This window comes from Giraffa tippelskirchi, chromosome 4, assembly GCF_054371585.1.
Source record: "Giraffa tippelskirchi isolate mGirTip1 chromosome 4, T2T-mGirTip1v1.2.pri, whole genome shotgun sequence".
Taxonomy (NCBI): Eukaryota; Metazoa; Chordata; class Mammalia; order Artiodactyla; family Giraffidae; genus Giraffa; species Giraffa tippelskirchi.
Genome location: NC_137278.1, coordinates 92,205,262 through 92,232,907, shown reverse-complemented (window position 1 = coordinate 92,232,907; position 27,646 = coordinate 92,205,262). Strand labels below are relative to the sequence as shown.

Genomic DNA, 27,646 nt, shown 5'->3' with positions numbered 1-27,646 from the left:
GTACTAAACTTGGTTGTCTTCCTTATTGTGGCAGAAAAGATAAAGATGTGAGTTAGTAAGTTCCTACTCAGTGGATGGTAGGTAATAGTAATGATAGGAGGAAACTCAGACTCTGCAGTGTAACAGTGAGGGATGGGAGTGGTGAGGAGCGTTAGGGAAGGTCCCCCAGGAAGAGATGGTGCTTTAAGGGGAGGCGGCTGTGGAAAGCTTTCAGGAGAAGAGTCCTGTTTGTCGTGGGGTTCGAAGGACTGTGTGGTCGTTGCTGCTCTGCTCATAAAAGGCAGAGTCTGCATCCCACTGCTGGGTGTGGAACCAATCAAGTGCTCACGCTTGGACCCATGCTGCAGCTGTGGGAAAAGCCCACTGGAGAACTGTGTCCCAGCCAGCAGTCAGTGTCCTCCCAGACCCCTGACTGTGAGTCACCCTTCTCCACTGCCAGATGAGACCAGCACCGGCAGCTGACTGGGAATCATGAGGAGCAGAAAGTGTTGGGGTTCTTTGCTCCCAGCCCTGGATAACTCAGCCACCAGCCAGGTACAGAGTGGGGTCCTGCAGAGTGGACAAGGTCTCATGGCAGAAAGGCCGCTGTGGCTCAGATCAGTGAGAGCAGGGAGCCTATTATGAAATTAACCAGAAACCAGGGGTGGGGGGGCGGGTAGGGGCCAGATAACCTAGGATTTACACAGCCGTGTAGGAATTAGGATTTGATTCTAAGAGTAACTGGAAGCTGTTAACTGTGTCTAGCCTTAACTAAGCATTCAGTTTAATCAAAGGACAGAAATAAGACTAGTTCAGTAAGTACGTAATAGCTCTATACATTTTTTCTAGTAAAAATTATTGATGTGTTTTAAGCATATTTGAACTTCTATATATAGGCTAATAATTAAAGCTTTTGTTGTTGCTGTTTGGTTGCCAAGTCCTGTCTAACTCTTTGCAACCCTGTAGCCTGCCAGACTCCTGTGCATGGGATTTCCTAGGCAATAATACGGGAGTGGGTTACCATTTCTTCCTCCAGGGGATCTTCCCGACCCAGGCATTGAATCTGCGTGGTATGCGGAATCTCAATTCCCTGAGCAGGGATTGAACCCATGGCTCCTGGAAGGGGAACATGGAAGCACAGAGTCTTAACCAATGGACTGTCAGGGAAGTCCCATAAAGTGTTGTTTATGCTCAGAACCTGCATATTTCATCACCAGGTCACACACTGTGCCTGGCAAAAGATTTTGCCCTGGATACCTTTATTGTAAGCCATGTCATCTTGCTTTCAGCCCCTCACGACGGAAGTTACACCGGAAGTGCCAACTCCTCATTACCTTACCGTAGTTCAGAAACGGTCAAGTTTGTGACAAATTGATTGCACTTAAATACCTGTGAAAGAAACGTTTATAAAGATATCACTCAAAAGGATTTTTACACTCGGATTGGTCTCGCTTGATTACAGAAAGTCAAAACCCTTTCCCGCCTAAGGTTCCCATGAGTTTTCTCCTTCCCAAGCACAGAGTGTGTATTAAAGGACTTAAAGCAGGTGAGTATCGCTGAGAAGCGCAGAGGAAAGTCCCGCAGTGGCCAGGGGACCGGGTTGCAGCGTTGCCGGGTGGAGGCGGAGGAAGCAAACAGCGTCTGCGTGCACTGCGAGCAGGGACCTGGGTGGCTGGGGGAGTCGGGAGTAGGGGGTCGCTCAGATGTCCTTCCCGCAGTCGGGGCACAGGATGTCATCCCTCTCCGTGAGGAAGCCTCGCCCCACCAGCGACAGCGAGCACTTCTTGCAGTTGAAGCAGTCGTTATGCCACTGCCGCTCCTCGAAGGAGATGTACTTGGTTCCTCCCAGTCCTGCGGAGGCAGGAAGAAGACACAGATGAAGATGGAGAGGGAGCCGGGCGGCCTGGCTCCTGCACTATGGACAGTGTGAACTTCTTACAACTTCCAGGGGCTGGGCTCCACGTTTAAATCAGTTTCCATGCTCAGGCTGGGGAGCTCCTGAGCCTCGGAAAAATATGACGGGCGCCAGCACTACATGGTCATCACTCATCCTGAGACTCCTGCTGTGTGTGTATTCCTCCTACTGGGGGTCTGGGAACTGATTTCTGTTACTCCTTCACTGCGCACCTCAGGTCTGGTGCTCAAAAGTTTCTCGATGTAAAGAATGAGGGAGAACAGAGATGGAACATGGCCTCACGGAGGAGACGCTGCGTGGGCCGGAGTGGAGAGATGGACTCTCCTGGACAGGGTGGTGGAAGCTGAGAGCGGATTAGGAGGATGTGTGCAGAGAAAACCATCCTTTACTGAAACAATAGGACCTCATTTCAGTCTAAACACAGGCGCGGCCGCAAGCTGGCCGCAAGCTAACAGCGGACACCCGCGGAGAGGGGCGGGGGTGGTGCAGGCGCGGATGGGACACTCACCGCTGATGGGGTTGGCGCAGCCGGCGCACTTCTTGGCGTACAGGTCGCAGAAGCAGCCCAGGCAGTAGGCGAACTCGTCGCGGGACGTGAAGCGCTGGCCCGACAGCGGCTTCTTGCAGGCGGTGCACACGAAGCAGTCGCGGTGCCAGGGCTGCTCCCGGTACGTGACGCCCCCGGTGGTGATGGGCTGCGGGTAGAGGGACCTCAGCTCCCGCGGCGCCCACACCTCTGGAGGGCGCGCGGTCCTCGCCCCAGACATGCTCTCCAGACGGATGGACACCCCCTCCCGCCCCCCGCCCCAAGCTGCCCGGCCTCCACTGCAGACACGGCTTCCAGTCTGTGACCGGGGTACCAGGGTATCTGCCTGGGAAAGCGCCGCCTCCTGGCTGGCAGGAGGGCAAAGCTGGAGACTGCGGCTCCCAGGCTAGGATGTGATGTCACCCGCCACTCTCAGCTGCCCGGCCCCTCGGCCGCACCACCTCCGGGCAGGTCCCTCTGAGCATCTCTCTACCTCCAGGTGCACCTCCTCCAACAGTGTATTCAGCTACTCCGGCGTTAGAAAGAAGAGCCTTAAGACACACCTGGGGTTGGCACCACCGTGGAACCGGCTTCTTGGAAGGTGTGGAAAATGAGCCCAGGGCCTGCCTCCCTACGGTGTCTAGTGGTGTTAGGACACAGCCCTGGACAGTATGATGAGAGGTCTGCTTCCACCCCCACCCCCCGGTAGACCTTTCCAGTTTCCTTGTCTCCTCCCTGACCCGGTCCAGGGCTGGTTTCTCATTTATTCAAGGAGAGCAGTGAGCAGAGAGACCTTGGGGATGGGCGGCTGCTGTTTAGGAAAGGACACCAGACAGACACAGGCCGGATGAGTAAGAGGTACCTTCTTGCACTGCACGCACTGCAGAGCATACTGCCTCTCATAGCAGGGCACGCAGAAGTTCTCACTGTCCTTCGGGATGAAGCTCTTGGTTCCGATGGGCTGCTGGCAGCGGTGGCAGATGAAGCAGGTCTCGTGCCAGCTGCTGCCCTTGTACTCCATCTTGCGGGTGCCTGTCAGGGGTCAGAGAGACAGCAGCTGAGTCGTTACTGACCACCCGGGAGGCCCAGCAACCAGCGCTGAGAACCTGCCGCTCTCCAGTCCTGGGACTCGCGTAGAGTCACTTCAGCTCTGAAGGCTTGCCTCTTAGCCGGCATCTTGCCTATTTAGTCGGTTCACAGCCACACACCTGGCTCCTGGAACAGAATCTGTACATAGCGGATACTTACGTGTTGAACAGGACGATAATGGACATTAAGTGGAAAAAATACTTGTCTCTCAGCTTGTGAAATATTAATAGACACCTGGCACAGCTCTGATTCATCCTTGGGGAACCTGAATCTGGAGCACGGGGACCAGAGGATGAACACTCGTCTGGTTCCCAGTGGGGTGGAAACGAGCGGGTGTAAGTGAACCTATAGTCTAACGCCTGCTTCAGGGAGGAGCTTTAGTATCTCTCACATGATGCGGCCGGCTGTGTAGACTGAGCTGTGATGAATCGTAGTGGTTAAAACCCATCTGCCTCACTTGTACTTCCATTTAACAATTTTCTGATCTTATCTCATAATATTCCATTTCCTTCCAGAAAAAGTGCTATCAGCTGAGAGGTTTACATCATTTCTCAAGTAGACCAGAAATCCTCGAGAAAATGCTGCTGGTTCACCCCTCCCCCACCACCAGGCTTGATTTACAGCAAGGAGGGCTGTATTTGTTTGGATTTCTTCCTTATATTTGCCAAAAAAAGAACATGTATCTGTTTATAGAAAGAGATGGTTTAAGTAAGAGAAACGTGTATGCGAGCTCCCTTTGTGAAGTACTACAGAATTTGCAGGCTTCCCAGGTGGTGCTAGTGGTAAAGAACTTCCCAATGCAGGAGACACTAGAGTTTGATCCTTGGGTCGGGAAGATCCCCTAGAGGAGGAAATGGCAACCCACTCTAGTATTCTTGCCTGGAGAATCCCCAAGGACAGAGGAGCCTGGTGGGCTACAGTCCATGGGGTCACAAAGGGTCGGATGTGGCTGAAGCGACTTAGCAAGCACTTAGCATGCATGCAAGGAAGGACTTAGGGAGAAGGAGCTTCTTGGGTGAAGAAACAGAAGGGTTCCTGATACTTGGGCAGCTCAGGGGCAGACTGGACTCTGCAGGTCATCACCAAGGTCTTCCCATACATAGCTGCAACCCACCCTCTGGCTTGCTCATCCTCAACCATGGATGCTGCTTTGTGGTTCTTTCTTCTCTGGCCACCCCCTGGGCTCACCTGAAGGATGGAGCCTACAGACAGAATACATGAGTCAGATTGAACTCAGATCAGGGACCAAGGAGGGAGGCGGCTCTGGAGCTGGAAGCGGGGTGTGGGGGGGCTTCGTGTTGGGATGCGGCATTGGGTAACTAGTTTTTAGCACTAAGACTGAAATAACACAGTCAAATGACAGGCAATGGGCCAAATTGTAGCTGGTTGGAAAGAAGCTGAGCATCGCTCCAGAATTATGGCCTGCTTGTTTTAGCAGGTGTCATTTTTTCAGGATCACTTTCTCAGCTTCCTGGCCTTTTAGACCCCAGGCACCACCTCCCAGAGAGAGTACAAAACACTCAGGGTGTGTGTACAAGGGTTAGGGGGCAAATGGTGATCTTCAAAACTATGTGATTAAATTGTCAGGCAATGAATCCTGAAAATGGGAAAAATTACATCAAGCAATGAAATTTCAGGTAAAAATGGTGGAAGGACTTTGCTGTAAATTCTAGAACCAAAATCTCCTTTGGTCTCTGGGATTTTAATTTCCCATGTACACCTCTGACACTGGTTCTTTTAACCTCTGACCTTTCCTCTGGTCACTCAGCCCACACACCAAAGAATTTGTCTATAAATACCCGATGATTGTGAGTCTCACTAAAGCCCCCAAACCAGACCAGACATGCCTTCTGCATGTTCAGAATGAGCCTTCTGTCCACCCCGGAGCTCAGGGAGATGTCCAGTCCTAGTTCCCAGGTCGGGCGCCCCCAGACCTGGTGCAGACCTTGTGGTCCTTGTGCAGGGTCGCCAGCAGGGGGCGGCAAAGCGCCTCCTAAAGACCTGCAGATGAGGAGGAGCCAGGGACCAAGTCCACCTCCAGGAGGAAGGGGTGTCTTTCTGATTCAAACGAGCAAGTGAGCAATCTGAAAACCGGTGAAGGCCTGGCAACAGCGTGAGGCTGCCTGGAGGCTGTGGTGCACCTTTGAGCCAGGGCTCACCATCCCTGAGTGGGCTTGGGAGCCTCGTACCTCGGGCTGGTGACTCACAGCTGTGGGTGCTGAGTGGGGACTCTGTCCTCTTTATCAAAGTTCACTGCAGAAGCCGCGCTGCCAGTCTGCATTGCTCTCATCTTGATTTGATTGTAGCACTTTTGAAAATCAAACCAAGGAAGGAAGCTAGCGCTCTGATCTAGTTTTGTGGGGTTTTTTTCTGTTTTTTTTTTTTTTTAAGTATCTAGTACTTGTTTTATTTTTGCAGGCCATTTTTGGGCACACCGCCTCTGGTGCCCGGTCCATTTCCTCTGCCAGATGTGCTCTCTTCTGACTTCTCCATCCGCTGAAATCAGATCGACCTTGAGACTGCTCAAAGGTCACTTCCCCAAGGGCCCCTTTCCTGGCTGCCCTGCTCTGGCCTAGTGCCTCCATCACAGTGGATACCAGCCAGGCCTCTCCTAAAAACCCCAACAGCAGAGATGCATGTCCCTGGGGAGAAAACAGGGCAGGGGGAGGGGGGAGCTGTCCTCAGAGACCAGCCAGCCAGAATCAAGAACTGTCTTGGTGGCCTCAGGAATTTTAGGAAAAATTCACCTCTTACTCTAAGGTATATTTGTCTTTGTCAAAATGGCAGTGAACATTTTTCTTCCCAGTCTGGACCGCTGCCCTGGGAAGCTGTGTCTTTCCCCACACGCATGGCCCTGGCTCGGGTCCCGGCGGCTGGGCATCCTCTGGGTCAGTCTCCTTGCAGAGTCAGGAGTCTGACTCTAAATGATCCCCGCAGCCTAAGTTCTCTGCATGTGTCAGCGCAACCCAGCGGCTGTGTGGACTAGCATGACTCTGCAGAGCACCTAGGTTTCTACAAGCTGACATTCATTCTACTCAAGTGGAAAATTCAAAACCCTCCATCAAACTTCATCCTGCACATCTTATCAGCGTGTTCATGGATACAGCACATTTTAAAAATCATTTTTAAGGGGTGTGACTTTATGTTTGGTTCCATTCACCAGTGTAGTGAAGTCCTTTAAAAGGACGCTTAGAATTTAATGATCCCGATGCTGGAAAAGATTTCAGGCAAGCGGAGAAGGGGGCGACAGAGGATGAGATGGTTGGATGGCATCACCGAGTTAATGGACATGAGTCTGAGCAAACTCCGGGAGACGGCGAAGGACAGAGAAGCCTGGCGTGCTGCAGTCAATGGGGTTGCAAAGAGTCAGACATGACTGAGTGACTGAACAACAAAATTCAATGTATTTGATATCCCTTCTAAGTTCGATGCCAAGGAGGACCTTGGCAAACAAGACCTCAAGTTCTTAAGTAATTATTGATGAAGTGAGCTAAATATATAAATACAGTGGACCGATAATGATGGACAAACTTGGACCGTTATTCACAGCCTCAAAAACCAAGGTATCTTAAATGTCAAAAACATTTACAGATTAAGAAAATCCCCATATAAAACCACAAACCTAAACCACTTAATTGCACACTTTTAGTTAGAATCAAAAAATTAATTTACCTCTTGAGACCAATTTTTTTTCTAAACTTCACTCGTGCTTTATCAGATTATTTAACACAATATTATTGCTCTGGGTTGGATTCTCCTGATAAGTATGCCCTTAATTCTAAAGCTTCCCAGGACTGAAGCAACCACATCCTCTAAGAAGCCGTCTTGAGGACAGACACTTTCTTAAGCAATTTGAGGGCTCCCCAGGCAGCAGCATCCAGCTTCCCAAGATCTGGGGACCCTAGACCTGTGTCCTGCTCCCACCACCCTGAGCCTGGTTTGGGGGCCACACCCCAGAAGACAGTCAAAGGACAGAGCCCTCTCTTGATTTTATGTGGCTCTCTAGCAGATAGATGCCAGATTAATGAGGTCTCAGGTGGGATTGGCTGAAATTCCAGTTTACTTGGGAACCCTGTATTTTATTCTCTAAGTCTCGCAAGGTTACTGTCCAGTCGCCCCTTAACTGGTCATACAGAGGACGACACTGACCCTAAGTGGCTGATGAACTATCCAGGGTCCAGATCTTAGGTTCTTCTTGCCCTCGCTTTGTGTGTCTAACAAGATTCATTTTTTGAATAATGTGTTGAAAAATTTCATATAGCATTTTTGTCCATTCTATTCTTTAAAAGAAGATTCCTCTCTCCCATAAAGCAAAGATCCCCCCCCGCCCTCCCCCACCACCAAAAGCAAGGGACACAGGCCCATCCTCCCCCATAAACAGACAGGTCACCCATCACCAGCCACTGGCCCCAGCTGCAGCCAAGTTTGCCAGGATGTCCCCTGCATGGGGTGCAGCACCCAGCCCCAGGTCCAGCACGAGTGTGCGGGGGTGGAGGGGGGCATGGGGAGGGACTGGGGGGTGAGAACTTGGGGACTTCGCGCGTATGCAAAAGGCGGGGTCGTGGCGCCCACCTGGCATGATGCTCTTCTTGCACTCCTGGCATCGCGACGAGTACTCCTGCGAGTAGCAGTCAGTGCAGAGCAGCTGGTCCTCCTTGGCAGCAAATGGCTTGTCCACGAGGGAGCCCTGGCACCTCGAGCAATGGAAACAGGCCTCGTGCCAATGCCGGTCCTTGTAAGACAAGTCCTGCAAACCCGGAGCAGAGAGACAGAGGTGTGAGAGGGACCGGGGGGCAGGGAAATGGAACTCGAGGGGCTGGAACGGGTCAGGGTGGGGTACGTCTCTTGCTCCTCTCCGAGCCACTGTTTAGAAGCTTCTGAAAAACAGGTGGCTTTCCCTGGGAACTGTCTGTAAGAAAGAGAAGCTGCATATGAAACTCATCAGTGCTTCTACTGGACACACAGACCTTGGGGGTCCACTGGCCACAAGCACGCGGGGCAAACCCAACCATGCCCGAGGGGGTGGTTGTGATTCCCAGGGGAGGGAGGCTGGGCTGCGGGAACCTCAGAGACAGAGCCTGGGGTGGGGGCCCTGGGTCAACCTGGAGAAGGCAGATAGAACACTTCCAGGAAGTGCCACCAGCTGAACACCAAAGACCAGAGGATGCGTGAGCTGGGCAGAGAAAGGGCACAGACCAGGAGGGCCAGACCGAGGGGTGCCAGCTGGGAGAGTTCCCACCAGGCTGGCCCAGGAGGCCAGATGAATGTACCCAAGTGAGTGAAGTTCAGCTCTGTCTTTGTTGAGAATTTGAATAAAGTCGACAAACCATTTAAAGTCCTGTCCACTGAGGACAGTAATCAGTCTAATTAAAGATGGCAAAACAAATACAATAAAAAAAAAAAAAAAGATGAGTTGGGGTTTGAATCACGTGATCACTGTTGTAATGCTGATTATGGAATAAATGTATTTAACAATTTTTTTTTGGTATGGAGAACAGTATGGCAGGTAGTTCCTCAAAAAATTAAACAGAGAATTACCCCCATGGCCCAGCAATTCTACTTCTGGGTACATGTCCCAAAGAACTGAAAGTGGGAATCTGTAGACCCAGATTCACAGAAGCCAAAAGGTGGGAGCCACCAAAGTGTCCATCACGGAGTGGACAGATAGTGTAGGACAAACATGGACCGTTATTCACAGCCTCAAAAATGAAAGAAATTCTGACACACACTGTGCGTGTGTGCTAAGCTCTTTGCACCATCATGGACTGTAGCCCACCAGGCTCTTCTGTCCATGGGATTTCCCAGGCAAGAATACTGGAGTGGGTTGCCATTCCCTTTTCCAGGGGATCTTCCTGACCCCAGGGATCAAACCTGGGTCTCCTGTATTGCAGGCAGATTCTCTACCAACTGAGCCACCAAGAAAGCCCCCTTGACACTACTAGAAAGTTCCCTCTAAATCTGATACTACCGCCCTGTCCTGACTAGATCCTCCAGAGGGAGGTCCAGCTTCTGGCCTCCACCCTCCTGAGGCTGCTGGTCATTTGGTCAGTCGCTGTCCTGAGTCCCACGTCCTGCATTCAAGGGAGGGACTGATCACACCCTGGCTATGGCATGGCCCTCCAGGCTGGTGACAGCAGCTGCTTGGAACCATCCCCATCCACCCATCCCACACCCACTCCAGGGGGCTGGTCACCATCCTGCTGAGATTCCTGCCAAGCTGAGTCATCGGCTGTCCCTTCCCTGGGGCATCCTCACCCCCCTGCACAGCTGCTCCCTCTGTCTGCCCTCTCTTGCACACGCACACATGCACATACACACACGTGTTTCTGCATTAACACACAACAGCCCTGAACTATACATTCAAAGACATTTGATAATTCTTAAACGTTCTGACAAAAATGTTTTTCTTGAAGATAAATACCAATATACACCCACGCTCTCAGGAGCCATGGTGAGTCACAACGCTCTCTGAACAAGCTGGCATCACCATCAGTGGGGCGGAGAGGGGGGTGGGCTGAGGTGGGACGACAGATCACCCACCCCTGTTCCAGTTGCAGTCAGCAGCGACCGCCCCAGGCCAAGGACACCTGACATGCAGGCAGGTGGGAAACCTCGAGTCACTGCCCTGCACACCTGCCATGCCACTAGTGCCCTTGGGGACCCTGGGAGCACGTGTCTAAAATGCCTGATGTATTTCATCCCAGTGATTAAACTTGAAGGCTCCAGACTCAAGAGTCCTGGCTCTGCCGCACACCTGCTGCATGGCAGGAGGGGAGGGGGTGGTGGGTGGGTGGGGAGTCAGTCCCCTTCCAGCCTCAGATGCCACCCGTGAAGCAGAGATGATGGTGAAGAATTGACCACAGTCCTGGCACATTGTAACTGCTCGGCTAACGTTGGTCTTTGATCCCAGCTCATGGTGACAGCAGGTGCCCTGAAGCATCACTTGCTGGGGTCACCTTTACTCATGAGACAAAGATGGATTCCATGCCCTCCTCTAAGAGCTCCAGGCTCCTGGGCTCAGTCACTCTACCCTGTACAGTGCTTTCAGCCTCTGCAGCCCTTCTAGCTCTAAAATTCCCTTAAACCTCTCTTGTTTTGAGCCACACAATGACACCATGGAATAAGGATTTATTCCTATTTTATAGGTGAGCAAGTTTAACAGAATGATGCTAAGACGCTGTGAGCCCAGTCCCCTGCATCCCTCTTCCTGGTCTGCATCTGGCAGGGCGTAGACCTTTACCTGGCCTGACAGCATCTTTACAAGCAGGCCCTAGCATGCTCGCCCAGACTCACCTCCTGCCCCAGCCTCCTGTCTGATACACTCCCTTCTCCACTGCCCATACCCTGGCTTGCGCTGTCCTGCCCTCCGAAGGCCCTTGCCCTCACCTCTTCGGCTATGAGGCTCGGCTAGGATACCAGTTGCTCAGTGATGCCTGTGGCCAGGAGTGATGCTGGCCCTGCGGGACTGGGTACCACCCCCATGGGCACGCCTGGAAGAGCCCACATCCCGCAGCTTGCTCATGGGCACTTGTGGAAAGCCCCATCTGAGGCCGTGCTGTCAGCTTCCCTGGGAATCCTCCTTCTCTCGTGCCGTCCTTACATGTCAGTCTGAGTCAAGTTGATACTTCATGTCCCCAGCTCCTCTGGGACTCACTTCTGTGGAAAGGTCCACAATGCACAGGCGCCGAGGTGGGAAAAGGCCACTGGCTTTGCTGGCTCGGGGCTCGTGGGGCTGGACTGGAAATCGGTACAGAAAGGCCGAGGCATCTGGCCTGGTTAGGTGATCCGACCTGGTGCCTGAATCAGGGTGACGCCTGCTCTAGATGTGAGTCTGTAAACTGGGTTCTGAGTGACTCTTCACACCGCTGGCATTCGTTGCTCCAAATGGAATTTCAGTCTTGTAGTACTGAGCTAGTCTTATCTTGCTGAATTCTGTTGTGTGCCGAGAGCCTACCAGGTGGTCCTCAGAGACACCGCTGAGATGCCAGAGGTTCAAGGCTAAGAAGTAGGGTCTCGCTGACTAACTTTCAAGAACTTTGAAACATCCTAGAAAATGCCCCTGTTTTAAGGTTCTCTAGAGAGTGCACATGAAGGGGTGAAAAAGAAAGGAAGAAAAAAAAAATCTTCAACACATCCCAGAAAAACTAGCAAGACTAATCTTGTGCACACAGAATGTCATAAATTGCTGTAAAATGTTTGATAAACAATGTGAGATTAGGCACAAACACTTCCTTTTCAATTTTACATTTTTCCATTTCAGAGACACTCCTAACGTGGGAAGGGCTTGTGGCTTTGCTCTGCCCTTGTTGAGACCTCGGCTGAGCTGCGGGTGGAGTCAGTGGCCTGGAGGACCTGCAACCCCACAGTTAATGGGGGCGGCCCAGGGCAGTAGGGTCCCTCGCTGTCCTCTGCCCCCCCGTCTGTCTCTCCCAGGCTGGGAGAAGCTCAGCTACTGATTCCCAAGCCAACCAGTCCTCAGACCCACAGGACCCCATCTTATCGGTGGATGTGCCTCGTCATTCGTGCTCAGCACTTTGCAAAGATGTTTCGTGTTTTGTGTCAGTCAGGCTACCACGTTCCCATCCATATGGTCTTTCAAATCCTTGAAGAAAGACTCTGGCAGAAACCCTAGCACTTACCCTGTGCCAGGCTCAGGGTTCACTTCCTGAAAGGCAGGCACGTTTCTCCTGCCATCACTTTCTCTACAAAGCCAACTTCGTAATTATTTCCAAAAGCCAAGAAAACTGTTCCAAATATTCAAAACCCCATATGCCGAGGTCTAACTGCAAGTTCACTTCTTTGTTTCCTTCCCAAATGCGCAGAATCACATGCTGAGACTCCACAGTGGACCATTATCCAGGTTGAAAAGTTCAGCGTGATTGACTGAACAGCAGTCTTAACTCTGCAGCAGTCTTGTTGATTTTGGCTGCTTTGGGGGGATTCTTGTTTATTTACTCCTAAAGCATGTGCTGAAGGATAAGTAGTTTCAAGGGCCTGTCCACTAAATCATACTGAAGAAATGATCAGTGACTTTGTTTTGTTTTCCCTTTAGCTCTCAGCCAAGGATGACTAGCCCCAACTCTCCAAAACATCTTCTTCAAACCAGAGTTGATAAGTCAGAAAAAGACAAATATCGTATATGAATGCATATATGTGGAATCTAGAAAGATGGTACTGATGGACCTATTTGCAGGGCAGGAGTAAAGACGCAGATGTAGAAAGCAGATTTGTGGACACGGAGTGGGGAAAAGAAGGGTGGGATGAATTGGGAGATTGGGATTGACATATATACATGACCATGTGTAAAACAGATAGCTAGTGGGAAGATGCTGTATGGCACAGGGAGCTCAGCTCGGTGCTCTGGGATGACCTAGAGGAGCAGGATGTGGAGGGTAGGGGGGAGGCTCAAGAGAGAGGATATATATGTATACATATAGCTGATTCACTTCCTTGTACACAGAAACCAACACAACACTGTAAAGCAATTATATTTGAAAAGACTCCCCAAAACCCAGAGTTGTTCTTTGTCAGAATGCTATCTGAAACTCTCACCTACTTACGTCTTTTCCAGGGAGAGCCTTTAGAAAATAGTAAGTTTTTCTCTTCCTCAAAGCAGACATTCTTATTGATGTTTCTCTAGTGAAAACTGATAGGGTGAAGCTTCAAGAGGCCTGGGGAGGGACTGAGCTGCAGAAAGAACGGGAGCAGTCGGCAGAGAAGAGGGGACTGGAGTTCATACCACCAGCACCTGCTCCCTGGGCTTCCCAGGTCACGCTAGTGGTAAAGAACCCACCTGCCAATGCAGGAGACATAAGAGACTCGGGTTTGATCCCTGGATCGGAAAGATCCCCTGGAGAAGGAAATGGCAACGCATCCCAGAATTCTTGCCTGGGAAATCCCATGGACAGAGGGGCCTGGTGGGCTACCGTCCATGGGGTCGCAAACAGTCAGACACGACTGAGCACACACACGCAGCTGCTCTTTAGAACTCTGGTTGCTTCATAGCTGCATATGTGAGAACCTGAGGGAGTCATTTCCTAGGCAGGTTGATAAGAAGTCTAGGGGTCCCCAAGGAGAGAGGGTTCTGGAATTCTGAAGGAGGAAGAAAGGACAAACTTTTTCTTTTCTCTCTACATTCCTTAGGATTATATAACAATAAGGTATCCCTCCTGAGGACAGTCTCTGGATTAAACTCTCTGGATTCTAATTCTGTTATCTTAAAATGTAAATTATAGGAGTAGGTCTGTCTTTACAAGGATTATAACAATAATGTATCCTGCCTGAAGGACAGTCTCTGGATTAAACCTTCTGGCTAATCTTGTTATCTTAGAGTATATAACTTCACTGCTAACACTAGCAAGGGGGTACTATTTCTGCCCCCTTCTGACGCCTATGTCAGAAGCTTTCTCTATCCCTTTTATACTTTAATAAAACTTTATTACACAAAAGCTCTGAGCAATCAAGCCTCGTCTCTGGCCCCGGATTGAATTCTTCTCCGGAGGCCAAGAATCCCGATGTCTTTTTGTGATTCAGCAAACAACCTTTCAAGCCCATGGCCCAGGCTCCCTAGTTGTAGCTCCATTTTGTAAACACATAGACGGGCACTGAGGGAGGCAAGACATGGGCCTGAGATCACACAGCCAGTGAGACACAGAGCCAGGCTGGAATGGGGCAACTTGGTGTCCGAGCTCTCCCACTTGGCCTGGAGATGAATGCAGAGGGGCTCAGACACACATCCCCGCAGAGCTGGAGGTCGGAGGGCCGGCAGCTTTCAGGTGAGCAAGACCAGCTGCTTTTGCTCCTGGTTCAAGCCAAAGCTCTGGTTGTTTTGAGGTTCCCCATCCCTTCCTCTCAGAATCCACCCTGCTCTGGAGCCAGGCCATGTGACTGCAGCTCAGGCTCCAGCGGCTGGCATCCCACGCCCCTTGTCTCTGCTCAAGGCAAAGTCTGCCTTCCTCACCAGATGGAAATTATTTGTAGACTGTTACTACTAAACACACAGAGACAGAAGCTGGTGTGTAATCAGCTGCTCACTGCCTGCCCTCGAAGGATGAGATGCAAGATAGACACAGGGCAGATGTGCAGTAGACCTAGCCACACCTGCTCAGCCAGCAGCTACACAAGCTGACCCTGCCCATGAAGACCAGAAGCTCCCCTGATGCCCCAGGGCAGGCAGAGCCTCTGAAACCCTCCACCCAAGGGGCGGGCACCATGTCACCCTCGCCACACTCACTTCGCAAATATTGACCTCGCACACCTGCCCTGTGAGTCAGCCCGGGAGGAGAGCTGGGAGCCTCAGGGGAGCAAGGGATTGGGCAGCAGGGGTCTGGTTAGATAAGGATGCTGACCTGGGGCCATCAGAAGTGTACCTGGGACGCCAGGCATGCACGTCCTGGAAAGCCCTGAGCAGGTGCGACTGGGAGGGGGCAGAGACCAAGCCTGCAGGGGGAGGCTAGGAAGGGCTCGTGCAGGGTCGCATCCCAGCAGAATGGGGCTCGGGAGTGTTCATGCTGACGGGGACCAGGACATGAGCGCAAACTATGCAGAGAAACATGGGAAGCCGATGTGGGGCCCAGGGAAGCCGGGGGGTAAGGGAGGACGTGGGGAGCAGGGGGGAACCCCCAAGGGGCCCCAGGTACCTTGCAGTCACAGCCGATCAACTTCCCGCACTCCTCACAGGTGCTGGCGAACAGGGCCTCGAAGCAGGCCACACAGTAGGGCTGCTCCTCCCGAAGTACGTACTTTCTGCCGAAGAGCGAGTCCTCGCAGTGGTGGCAGTCAAAGCGCTCAGTCATCTTGGCCCCGGATGTCTGTCACCTACCAGGGAGGAGAGAAGGCCAGGTTCCAGTGAGCGTGCACACGGCATGACTGTCCCCCTCCATCACGGTCGCCTTGACCATCACCTTTACTATCGGTGGCTCGTCTCCTGGGTGAGCAATCGACACTCACCCCTGAAACGGCTTGTCATGTTCAACGGTACTTGAAAAAAAAAATTATTCGGGGGCAGTTCTGTGTCTGAGCGCATTCCGCTTCCTTAAAAGTCCTAGTTCTTGGTGACCGTGTCAGAAAAAGTGATCTTGATGTTGGACACAAGACAAGAGATGGAGCCAGAGCCCTCATCCCCTAGGAGGAGTGCCTGCCCCAGACAGGATGGAACTGCACATCGCATCTTCCCCATCTCCTGCCCCCAGAATAGCTCGGCAGGGATAGAAACAATATGCTCATTTCTATAAAAAGACTTTCCACGCGCGCCTCTGATTCATGAATTTGAATAAGGAGAGACCACAGAAGCCAGGGGAGGGTCATCGGAACTGGAAACCTGAGGCCACGGGAGCACACCTGGGCCAGTCGCACCGGGAAGCACACCGGCCCCTCCCGGCACGGCGGAGCCGGCCCCGCCCCCCACCGCAGCCCAGGCAGCCGGCGAGCAGGATACAGGGGAGGGCGGGCTTCCAGGCACAGGGATTATCACGGTAGGAAACTCGGTGACCACAACCAACCGTCTCCCCAGGCGACACCTCGAGGTGCATTTTTCCAGGATGAGTGTGGTGCCTGCGTGAGCGGAACGGACTGGGTGGGGAGAGAGGGAGGCAGGACTTCCCATTCTCCTCCCGTGTGGCTCCTGCACCAACATGTCAGAACCACCCCACAAAGAGCCCGTCTACCCTGGGAAGGCCAGGTGTGGAGAAACGCCTCCACGCCATTAGAGACACAGTCCAGCTTCTTCAGAAATAGCTTCTCAGGTGGCAATATTTAACTGACTGAAAAGTGAAAAGCTTTATAAATGATTAAATCTGGAGACAGGTTGACCGATTAACTCCTGAGGGATGTTTCACAAACTGATGAAACTCAATTCGATTTTCAGTCATCTCCACCCATTGAAGAGTGAAATTCCAAAATGATACCCTAGGGTGCAAATAAAATATTGCTGGCTGGTTTACGATAATGGTGAATTTCATCGTGTTTATTAATTTTGTACTTTGTGTATAAAAGATTCTGACAACTGTAAGCAAAGAGACAACTTTCAGGCACCCATACTTGGTGACTTCTCTGTTTATAGGACAGTCTTTTTTCCCGAAAGTATTAAACTCGCAGCTGGACACATGTGGCGAGATCCATCCCTCTAAATCGCTCTTCCTGGAGTTAAAGAAAACATTGCTGGGATATTCTTTTTTTGGGGGGGGATATTCTTGAGATAACATCACAAGATGAGGCTCTTGAGTGTTTGATCTTGTTCTGAAACCCAGTGTATGAATATCATCTGTCCTAAGGCCATCTCAGGTTTCAGCTGCTAAGTTGGCAGAAGAAGCGATGCTCTCCTGAAATCCCTCAGTTACTGGCCTTGAAAGTGGCCACCGTTCAGTTCATTGCAATTAAGCACCATCCTTCCAACCTACGGATTTTTCCACAGAGGCTGCCATTTAACTGAGGAATCTTATTCCCTATGCGGGTCACACAAATTTAAGAATAATGACCTGAAGATTTGAAATAAGAACAAGGAAAGAAGATAGGGCTATAAAAAATAAAATTTTTAAATCTGGGAACAACCCAGGAGATTATCTATTAATACAACTACCTTGTTTTATGGGCTTCCCTGGTGGCTCAGTGGTAAAGAATCTGCCTGCCAATGCAGGATACTGAGGGTTTGATCCCTAAGTTGCTAAGATCCCCTGGAGAAGACAATGGCAACCCACTGCAGTATTCTTGCCTGGGAAATCCCATGGACAGAGGAGCCTACTGGGCTCCAGTTCATATGGTTGTAAAGAATTGGATATGAGTGAGCAACTCAACAACAACAACCTCATTTTATGGACGGAAAAATGGGAAGCCAGGAACAGTCATGAAAACAGAAGACTATATGAGCATTGGTTTCCAAACAGCTCTATCACTTAGAACCAAACAAACTTCCAGTCTACATGGTAAAGTGCTTCCACGCGGGTTTGGAAGAGCACAGGCCCTTCTGGGGGAAGGAGACAGGCTGTACCAGTAACCCCCATCGAGAACCATTACTGTGCTCTGGAGCTATGAAAGGGGGCACTGTTTTCTCCAGGGTATTGCCCCAACAATGCTCATATGCCTGGCGCTCCACAGGACTGTGACAGAAGTCATCTAAGACAGTAAACCCTGAGAACACGCAGGGCTCCATGGCAGATGAAGAGGACTGATGCGACCCCAGCACAATGCCCCTGTCACTGATACTGACTTCCGGCAGGATGAGTGGAGTCCCCACCTGCCCTCTAGGTCCGATGGCCCCCACTTCTGCGGACTGTTTCAGATGCTGGTGGATCTCTCTCCCACCTCGCTCCTTATCTCCTCTAAGTCACAACAGCTTTATTATCAGGACAGTGCTTCTGCTTAAACCAACAGGTTGGGGCGGAAAGTAAGACCACCGCTAATTAGAAGCAGATCAGATGGACATGAATCTGAACCCATTTCCAGTGAGTTCCAAGAAGCACAAGCCCTGAGTCTCAAAACAAGCAGCACACGAGCTCCTAAGGAATCTAAGAGCCTCTCTTCTCCTACAGAGTTTGAAACCAATTATTTAATCTAATGCTACTAAACAGAAAATGACACAATTGTGTATCCAAAGTTACACTATCAATCTTAAGCTTCTGTTTAATGGGAAAAATTTTAACTATAGTCTTGCATTAGACGTCCCCTGTAACTCCACTTTTAAATCTTACAATATGCCTGATTTTTATTTATTTATTTGAATGGGGCTTTCCCTGGTGGCTCAGACGGTAAACAGTCTGCCTGCAGTGCAGGAGACCTGGGTTTGACCCTTGGGTCAGGAAGATCCCCTGGAGATGGGAATGGCTACCCCCTCCAGTATTCTTGCCTGGAAAATCCCATGGACAGAGGAGCCTGGCAGGCTACAGTCCAATCTTCTGAAGCCTCTGTTTAATGGGAAAATTTTTAGCTACAGCCTTGTGTTAGACACCCTCTATAACTCCATTTTTAAATTTTATAAAATGACTTATTTTTATTTAATTAAAAAAAATTTTTTTTTTTTTTACTTAAAAAAATTTTTTTAGGGGGTGCACCACACGGCATGTGGGATCTTATTTCCCAGACTAGGGATCGAACCCATGCCCCCTACATTGGAAGTGCAGAGTCTTAACCAGTGGACCACTAGGGAAGTTCTAAAATGCTTGGTTATTCATTCATTCCAGAGGCATCAGCTGAGCTGGAACTATGTGAGATATTATCCAAAATGCTGGAGCTACAAAGATGAGTAAGATATGGGACCTCCCTGAGGGAATTTGTGGTCTAGTGAGAAACGGATGCATGGTGCGTATCAAACAGACTCAGTTCCACGCTCAGCACCCTGAGGGACAGACCCAAAGGGTACCAGGGGAAGCAGGAGGAGCAGCCCCTGAGGCACCCCTCCTTGGAGGGTGGACAGGCTTCCTAAGATGTTACCTGTGCCGGGAAAGAGTTATCCAGGTGATGATGTAGGCAGAGAGCAGAGGCTTGGGCATGGGAATCGGGGTGGGGAGAGCAGACACCCCAGGAAGATGGGAGTGACTTGGGTCACTCCAAGAGCAGCCAAGATGAAGCTGAAGAGATAGCCAGAGGCCAAGGGAAGGAGGGCCGTGGCCAGTGACCCTGAACACAGATTGGCCCCACAGGCAGTTAGCGGTAGCACGTGAATTCCTCAGCCTGCAGTGAATGAAGATTTACTGTGTGGAAGCCTGACTTCACTCTGTGGGGTTGGGGGACACAAAACCAAGAGGCAGTGACTCTTTCAAAATGTTTTTGGGGTGTCCAAGGCCACTTCTGAATCATTTCCTCAAACAAAACCTGAACATCTTGTTTTGTTTTGTTTTTTACCTAATTGTGCATAACCTGCTTACCCTCGCCAAAACGCCACATCCCTCCCTGTGGGTTACCTGTCACTCAGACCATCACCTGGGCACAGATGCTGAGAGCACAAAGCAGTAGCAGGCAAGGAGACCCTGGATCTCAAGGATGACTGCTGACTTGTCGTTCATGAACTGAACCCAGATCCAAGTGCCCGGGAGTTCTTACCCCTCCCCCAGGTTAAGTCATCCTCTGATGTCATCCCCCTTCGGCTCTGAACAAGAAGCTGATCTTAGGGGACAGGTTTATTATAGGTATGGCTGCAGGCCCAGCCAATGGTGCTGGGAGTAGACAGTCCTGGGGCAGCTGGCAGGCCCGGGGTGGTAGGAGGGAGAGTGCTTTGATCTGAGTCTCTCCACCTGTGCTGACTCAGGTCTAAGGGCGCAGCTTCAGAGAGTACGTAGGGCTCCCCACAGAAAATGATGACTCTGCAAGGTCCACAGGCTTGTACGTGTGGGCTATTTTTATCTTCTCAGATTTAAGAAGTCAAAGTCTGGGGTCGGAGGGGAGTGTGAGAGCCAGGAAGAGAAGAGAAATGAGAAGAAAAGTGAGGAGGAGAGGAAGTGGAGGAGAGAGGAAGGCATTTCGAGCTGGGAAGAACATGCATCATTTTAAAAAACTTTTCATTTTGTATTGGGGTATAGCCGACCAACAATGTTGTGATAGTTTCTGGTGAACAGCGAAGAAATGGAAATATGATCCAAAAGGATACACACACCCCAAAGTTCACCGCAGCGCTATGTACAACAGCCAAGACATGGAAGCAACCTAAATACCCACTAACAGAGAAGTGGATAAAGACGTGGTACATATATACAATGGAATATTATTCAGCCGTTAAAAAGAATGAAATAATGCCATCTGCAGCAACATGGATGGGCCTAGAGATTATCATACTAAGTAAAGTAAGTCAGACAGAGAAGTAGAAATATCGTATGACATACCTCATATATGGAATCTAAAAAGAAATGATACAAATGAACTTACAAAACAGAAACAGACTGACGGACTTAGAGAACAAACTTATGGTTGTGGGAATGGGGAAGGATGTGGGGAAGGGATAGTTAGGGAGTTTGGGATGGACAAGCACACACTGCTATATTTAAGATGGATAACCAACAAGGACCTACTATAGAGCACAGGGAACTCTGCTCAATGTTATGTGGCAGCCTGGATGGGAGAGGAGTTTGGGGGAGAATGGATACATGTATATGTATGGCTGGGTCCCCTTGCATTTTTTTTCCCCAGAAACATTTCCTGGGAATCAGGAGAGGGGCAGAGTTCTAGGCATCTGGCTTGTCCTTCCTGAACAGCGAGCCTTCCATGTAGCCTTCTCTTCAGTGCTCCCCTTGCCAACCAAGCACCTCAACCTGACTCCAGAGATGCCATGTGCCTCCAGCCCCATGATGCCCATGCGTCTTTATCCACGCTGCCTGGTGAGATTGGTCCAACAGCCTTGATTCCTCCTGAGAAATCTGCAAACATCCCCAGAGCCGTCCCACAACCTGCGACGCAGCCTCAGCAAGTCAGTCCTGACGAATCCTCATCCAGCTTTCACTGACAGCCAGGTTCCAGGTGGGAACCACCATTGCTTACCAGCATCTGGAGCTTTCCAGGGAGGATTAAGAAAACCAGTCTGCGACATGTGGGCTCTTTTAAGGAATATATTTGAAAATGCAATGTTTTCCTGACACCACAGGATGCTGACTGCCTATGTACCCCCCCACCCCTCAACCATAAGCCCTGCAAGGGTGTCACCAGGTGACAAACATGGGTCTGGTGCTTCAGGGACACATGAAGAATGAATGAATGGACACGCAATGGGTGATGGTGAACACGCATATCCCAGAGAGCAAACATGTGGGCAACATCCCGAGAGGAAACGAGGCCTGTGTTATGTGAACAACCCACTTTGCATAGCAAACCCCAGATGTAATGTGGTTTGGCATCTGACACCGTTACAATTTCTAAAGCAACAGATTTAAGCTTCATTCTTTCTTCTCCACCTCTGGCCTCGTCCCTCTTCCAGATAAACTGCTGCTTCCTCAGCGGGTAGAATTGTTCTTATTATGTTTGGATCCACACCCATGTGAGCACACAGCTGCATGGCCCCCGGATGAGGCTGGTCAGGTCAAGAAGCCCACACCCCCCAGGAGATACCCCCAACGTCTTTGTGCAGAACCACCAGCTCCCTAGACCCAGCCTCCAGGCACCAGGGGTGCCCGGGGTGTCCCACACAGACACAGTAGCCTATAAACCAGAGGTCTCTGTCCAAAGGCACAAGCTCGCACATCAGCAGAAAAGCCAGAGAACACTCTGCACCAGTTTGTTTTTCTGTGAATAGAAGGATCGACACACAGACCAGCTCATCCCAAAGCTCTTGCCATTACTCCAGCTGAATTATTCCTTTTAAACAGAAATTCTGCTGAAAGGGAGAGGGACACTGTCTCAAAGGCTGTTGCTATTTTTAAAAGTATTATAATGTATTTAAAATTCTTTTGAAATCCATTTTGGGATTCTTGGTAAGAATGACTATACCTTGGTATGTATGTGTGTATGAGCATGAGCTCAGTTGTGCCCAATTCTTTGTGAGCCCATGGACTGTAGCCCACCAGGCTCCTCTGTCCATGGGGTTCTCCAGGCAAGAATACTGGAATGGGCTGCTAATCCCTTCTCGAGGGGCTCTTCCCAACCCAGGGATCGAACCTGCATCTCCTGCATTAGCAGGCGGGTTCTTTACCACTGAGCCACCTGGGCAGCCATACCTGTTGTATATTTAAGGGTTAATTTACTAGGTATTCACTGAGTATATAGGCAAGGGTCATGAATGTATTATAACTTGGTATATTAACTAGTAACTTTCAGAAACATTTAAAAAGCTTTGAGTCGTTTATGATCGTGTTAAGAAATATTTTGTGTGAGAGACAAGGCTTGGATAAGGTGAGCTGATGTCTTTGGAATTATCTTTTGGGTAGTACTGAATAATGAAAAGGCCCCGGAAGACTGAGATGAAACACACAGTCTCTGGAAGAGTTGTCTAGTTCTAGCTCCAAAGAATTTAAATCACCTTTAAGATTCTATCTGGCAATTTAATCTCAAAACACATCAGCTCTGTCTGCACAGAACAAGCATAATTACACAGGCTAGAATGGTTGGCGGCCTCGGGTCCTTAACTAGCATCAACGTGTGTAGGGGGAACCCAGCCTCTTTCCCTCCGCTTCCTGATTATGTGTGGCCCAAGGAACCACGTTGGGTTTCACAAGAACAAAAGGAAAAAGCCTCACCCCCTTCCTGCGTCTCCTCCCATCTCCAGAAGGCAGCTCGCAGTTTATTCTCATCTTCTTGGCCTTCCATCTGCTGTGACCCCAACTTCCACAAAAGACCAGCCCCCCTCCCTGTCCTCACAGCCCTGCTCCCCTTGGTGTTTTTTTAGCACAACCCGCAGGATCCTGTCACAACAGGCATGCACATCTCCTGCTATTCCCACCACTGCCTAAACTGGCTGATTCTTATCTGTTCCAAAGGTTGTACCATCAAACACAGACAGACCTACTCTCTTGAAACACAAATGTTTACAGGCTTCAAGGATGCCCTTCAACACTGGTTTTACTTACAAAAACAGGGCAGCCACTTCACCCATGGGCACAGACATCACTGGCCTCACTTAGAAATACTCAAAGGAGATCTTTAAGTCACAAACTAATTTAGGGCCAGCAAGGTACCACTTACACAGGCCAAGGATGAGCAGGGTGACATGTGATGTCCAAGCTCAGGCGGGGCGTGAGAATCACCCATGAGAACCAGACTGAGGATCAACAGACCAGAGGCTGCCCCCAAACAGCTCATCAGAGACCCAAGAGGGCGGGCAAGCACGTTTTACAACGAAGGGAACATGAGGACCACCAGTAGCAGTGGGACAATGGAATCTTTAAAAAGCAAGATGGGGGCGGGGGAGGAATTGGGAGATTGAGATTGATACATATATACTATTGATACTAGGTATAAAATAGATGGTTAGATAGCATCGCCTACTCAATGGACATGAGCTTGAGCAAACTCTGGGAGGTCATGGAGGACAGGGAAGCCTGGAGTGCTGCAGTCTGTGGGGTCTCAAAGCGTCGAACACAATTTAGCAACTGAACAACAACATAAAATAGATAACTATTGAGAACTTACTGTAGGGGACAGGGAACTCTACTCAGTGCTCGTGATGACCTAAATGGGAAGGAAGTTCAAAGGAGGGGATACATGTATACAAAAAGCTGAATCATGTTGCTGAACAGCAGAAACTAACATAATGCTGTAAAGCAACTGTACTCCAATAAAAATTTAAAAAAGCAAAACTGAGCTTATGGAGAGGATTGTGAAGCAAAGTTACTGAGAAATGGTAGTAGTCAGGGTTCTCCAGAGAAGCAGAACTGAAAGTATATATTATATGAAGAGGCTGATTATTAGGAATTGGATCATATCATTATGGAGGCTGGAAGTCCCAAGCAGCTGGCAAGCTGGAGACCTACGGGCAAAGCAGAGCTTGAGTCTGAAGGTCTTGAGTCTGAAGTTCCAGTCTGAGTCTGAAGGCCTGAGAACCAGGGACCAGAGGTGTAAGTTCTAATTCAAAAGCCAGCAGGCCCAAGACCCAAGATGAGCTGAAGTTCCAGCTGTGACCAGAGCCTGGAAACGAGTGAGTCCCAGCTCCACAGTCAGACATGGGGCATCCCCTCCTGCTTGGCCTTCTATTCTACGCAGGTCTCCAGCTGACTGCACAAGGCCACCCCAGCTGGGCAGGGCGACTCAGGCTACTGATTAAATGTTAATCGCATCCACAAACAGCCTCCAAGACATACCCAGAAGTTACATTTGTGTAACTTTCATTTGTGTACTTTGTGTGCCAATAAGGTTGACGCAAATGAACCACCACAAGAGCTAACACCGCAATCCACCAGTCAGGACAAGAGAGGCCATTCACGCAACTCACCCCAAAGTCACTGCCAGCCTCGGGCTCTGGAAGACTGGGCTCACAGTCCCTAGAAATGGGCCTGTGCGTTCAGTTCCAGGTGGTCATCTTCAGGAAGTGAGCGCTCAGTGTCCACTCAGTAAGTCCACATGACAATGTGGCTCTGAGAAATCTGGTGCAAGAGAATGACCAGGAATTCTCCAACGTCTCGTTCTGTTCACGAGAGCTCAGGAAACTGGGTTATCTCCTGGCGCTGAGTCAGAGCAGCTTAGGTAAGCTACCTCCTCCAGTCTCCTGCTGATAACAAGGCAGAAGGAGCCCCAGAGGCTGGGAAACAGGCCCTCGGAGCAGGACAGGAAGAGAACCCAGGCCTCCTGAGCCTAGTCTTCTCTTTTATTTTTTTTTCAATATCCTGCTGGGCTACAATTAGATTCTTTCAGTACTAGAAGTGACTTAACAACAACCGTGGGTGAAGGTATGCAGTTACGCCCTCATTGAAACATTCAGGTTCCCCCATCCCCACCCCACCCCACCCCCTCAGCTTAGTGGTTAGAACTCAGGCTCTCAAGTTAAAGCTGTCTGGGGTCTGCTCTTGAAGGCATCGTTTCTAAGCTGGGAAACCTTGAGAAAAGTTACTTCGATCTCTCTGTGCTCCAGTGTATCTGTAAAAACAAGGGTAATATCCATTTTGTATGCACTGCTTCTGATGTGCAGGCTTTATAACAAACCCTGCAAGCAAGCCACCATCCTGTGTTTTCAGGCTGTAGAAACCGAAGCACCATGAGTTTAGATGACCTGGCCAAGACTGCACAGCTTGAGGCTGAGGGATGGGGAGCGGTGGGAACCTAAGCTCAGGCAGCCTAGCTCCAGCCCATACATACAGGCTACCAGCCACACCTGCCTCAAAGCACGTCCATACCTGAGACTACCCCACTGTGCTTGGCTGGTGGGAAACCAACACAGCCCTGTGAACACGCAGCTCTGCAGAAGCATCAAAGCACACCAGATAATAGATACTGTGGAAACCCCATTCCATCTATCAACTCACAACCCTTAAAAACACAGGCTGGAAAACATTGTGAAAAAATTCAGACAGCTGCACAATGAAATATTCTACATTGTTTGCTTTTATAGGACTTTGAGTGTCAGCCTAGGAATGCCTGTACTTCTCAGCCTCTCCTCACAAGTTTCTTAGTCGAAAACACCTTCAGGATATGAAAGCCTCCTCCCTCTAAGGTATTATCACAAACCACACATCAGCGGGGTTAGTGCCAAGGGGGTGGGTCCTGAACACAGTTCTTGGGATTCTGAGTCCCAGCGGTGGGTGGGTTACTGCCTCCCAAGGGCCCTAGTGCAGCATAGGTGACCAGGTTAGACTAATGGGAATGGAAAGCCAAGTGGAGATCTGAGAGTCAAGAGAATTAATCCTTCCTTTAAAATGGAAACATTTATTTACCACCTTGTTCCTGCAATTTCAGGTATGCTAAGATATCACAGGAGTCAGTTTAAGATGAGTACTGTGTTTTTTTTAAAGAAGCCTGTTTTGGTTTTTTCTGCTCTGATGTTTCAGGTTCAGATCTATGCCTGAGGTCACCAGCAAGGTCCATTCCTTTCTACCGCAGGGAAAGCCTGGGCGCCCAGAGCAGACTCACGCGGCCAGTGCACCAGGACCACTGGCTTGGTGACCCTCCTCTCCAGGAGGCTAGCTGCCGTCCTCCCTTCGGGATGAGGTGGGGTCCATCCCCGGCCGGGTCCCTCCCACCTAAGGTGCCTCTAAGGTGTCCCTGTGGGCCAACTCCCCTGTCCCTGGATCCCCCCATGGCCGGCTCCCCTCTCTCTGGGTACCCCCACCACCAGACCTCCCATCCTCAGATCCCCCACCGCCAGCTCCCCCTGTCCCCAAGTCTCTTCTGTCCCTGGGCTTCCCCGTTCCCAGGTCCCCCACTACCCCCAGCCACATTGTCCGCAGATCTCCCTCCTCCTCCGGGGTTTCCTTGTTCCCCGGTCCCCCACCGCCGGCCCCCAGGCCCCGGCCCGACTGGAGCTCACTCACCGCGCGCCGGCTCGTGGACAGACGGCGGACGACAGCGGAGGTCCGCGAGGCTGGGCCCGCAGAGAGGCGCGCCCCGCCCGGAGAACCCCGAGTGTCATTTGACCAAATAAGGAGACGCTCGCTGGGCGGCGCGGCCCAGGCAGGCGGGCGCCCCCGGGCTCAGGGCGGCGCTGGGGACCCCGGCCCTTTGTCTGCCGCGGGCGTTTCCTGCGTCTCTGGGCGTCGCGGGCGCTGGTTCCAGGGCTCCCGCCAGGTCCCGGGAGCGCGGCGACCCCGCCGGGAAGGTGCGGGGCGACGGCGGAGGGGCGCCCACTTACCGGGTCTGGAGGAGCGGGAGGCGCGCCGGGGCGCGGGAGTGGGGTCTCTCCGCAGCCCCCGCGGCTCCTGTGCCACCAAGTGAGCCGGCTGAAGGCAGGAAGAATGGTGAAGGCCGGGTCTTTGTCCCGCGGGGGAGGGGACGAGAAGGACCAGTCCCCACGCTCCAGGCCGGAGGAGCGCTCTTTGGATGTTCTGTGGTCCCTCCAGGGCAGGGAGACACCCAGTTGAGCTGGAGAAAGCGCCTCCCCACTGGATCCCAGACCCCCGAGCCCGGCCTGGGGGCTCAGCGGCACCGCCTGCGTGCGAGAGCGCAAAGCAGCCCTGCCAGGACTGGGCGCGCGGGGCTGGAACTGTCCTAGCGCGCAGCCGAGGTGCAAGGTGGGCGGATGGAGGCCGAGGCAGCACAGAAGGCCCGGGGGTGGACGTGGCGCGTTCAGCAGGAGTGGGCCTCAGAGAAGGGAAGCAGTCTGGTTGATTTCTCCTGTTCGGTGCTCTGTGTCCCCTGACGTGTCGGCGGGTCCCCATCATAGAATCACAGAACCCCAGCGCCATCCGGTTAGCTGTCACCTACTGAGATGTAGCTCTACAGGGCATCTCAGTGGACCCTCGCCCCTTTAAGGTAAGGGTTAACAGTCCCGCTTGAGGGTAAAGACATTTCTCTCAGAGGGGCGAGCAATAAATGATTCTGGCAGTGGTGATCTGACCTGGAGCCTGAGGAAGGCAAAGCCCTCTATCCAACAGGGGATGAGATGCCCTCCGCCCAGCAGTCACTCCAGGGCTGCGGGGGCTGCGACTTGCCCCAGACCTGACCCCTCAGGACTCCCTTCCCTGCTTCCTCCCTGACCCTTGAAGTTTTTCACCAAGAACCTAAGTGTGGGCTCCAGACCTGATTTCTCACTAACAGTCAAAGTAGGCCTCATCTTGAAATCCAGAGCAAACTGGGTATAA

At 51.1% G+C, this 27,646-nt stretch overlaps 1 protein-coding gene across 2 annotated transcripts; it reads right to left on the bottom strand.

Moving 5' to 3' along the window:
• Window positions 1–1,365: 1,365 nt before the first annotated feature.
• Window positions 1,366–27,030, bottom strand: FHL2 (four and a half LIM domains 2). 2 transcript variants are annotated; one of them, XM_081596257.1, is made up of 6 exons: window positions 26,698–27,030; window positions 15,149–15,326; window positions 8,082–8,256; window positions 3,283–3,452; window positions 2,403–2,589; window positions 1,366–1,830 (listed from the first exon to the last, which is right to left on the bottom strand). In XM_081596257.1, the coding sequence occupies exons 2-6, from the start codon at window positions 15,302–15,304 to the stop codon at window positions 1,679–1,681; spliced, it is 840 nt and encodes a 279-aa protein (XP_081452383.1). In that variant the 5' UTR covers window positions 15,305–15,326; window positions 26,698–27,030; the 3' UTR covers window positions 1,366–1,678. The 2 variants fall into 2 exon arrangements, with proteins under 2 accessions (XP_081452383.1, XP_081452382.1); XM_081596256.1 differs by lacking the exon at window positions 26,698–27,030 and adding an exon at window positions 26,381–26,416.
• Between the last annotated feature and the right edge of the window lie 616 nt (window positions 27,031–27,646).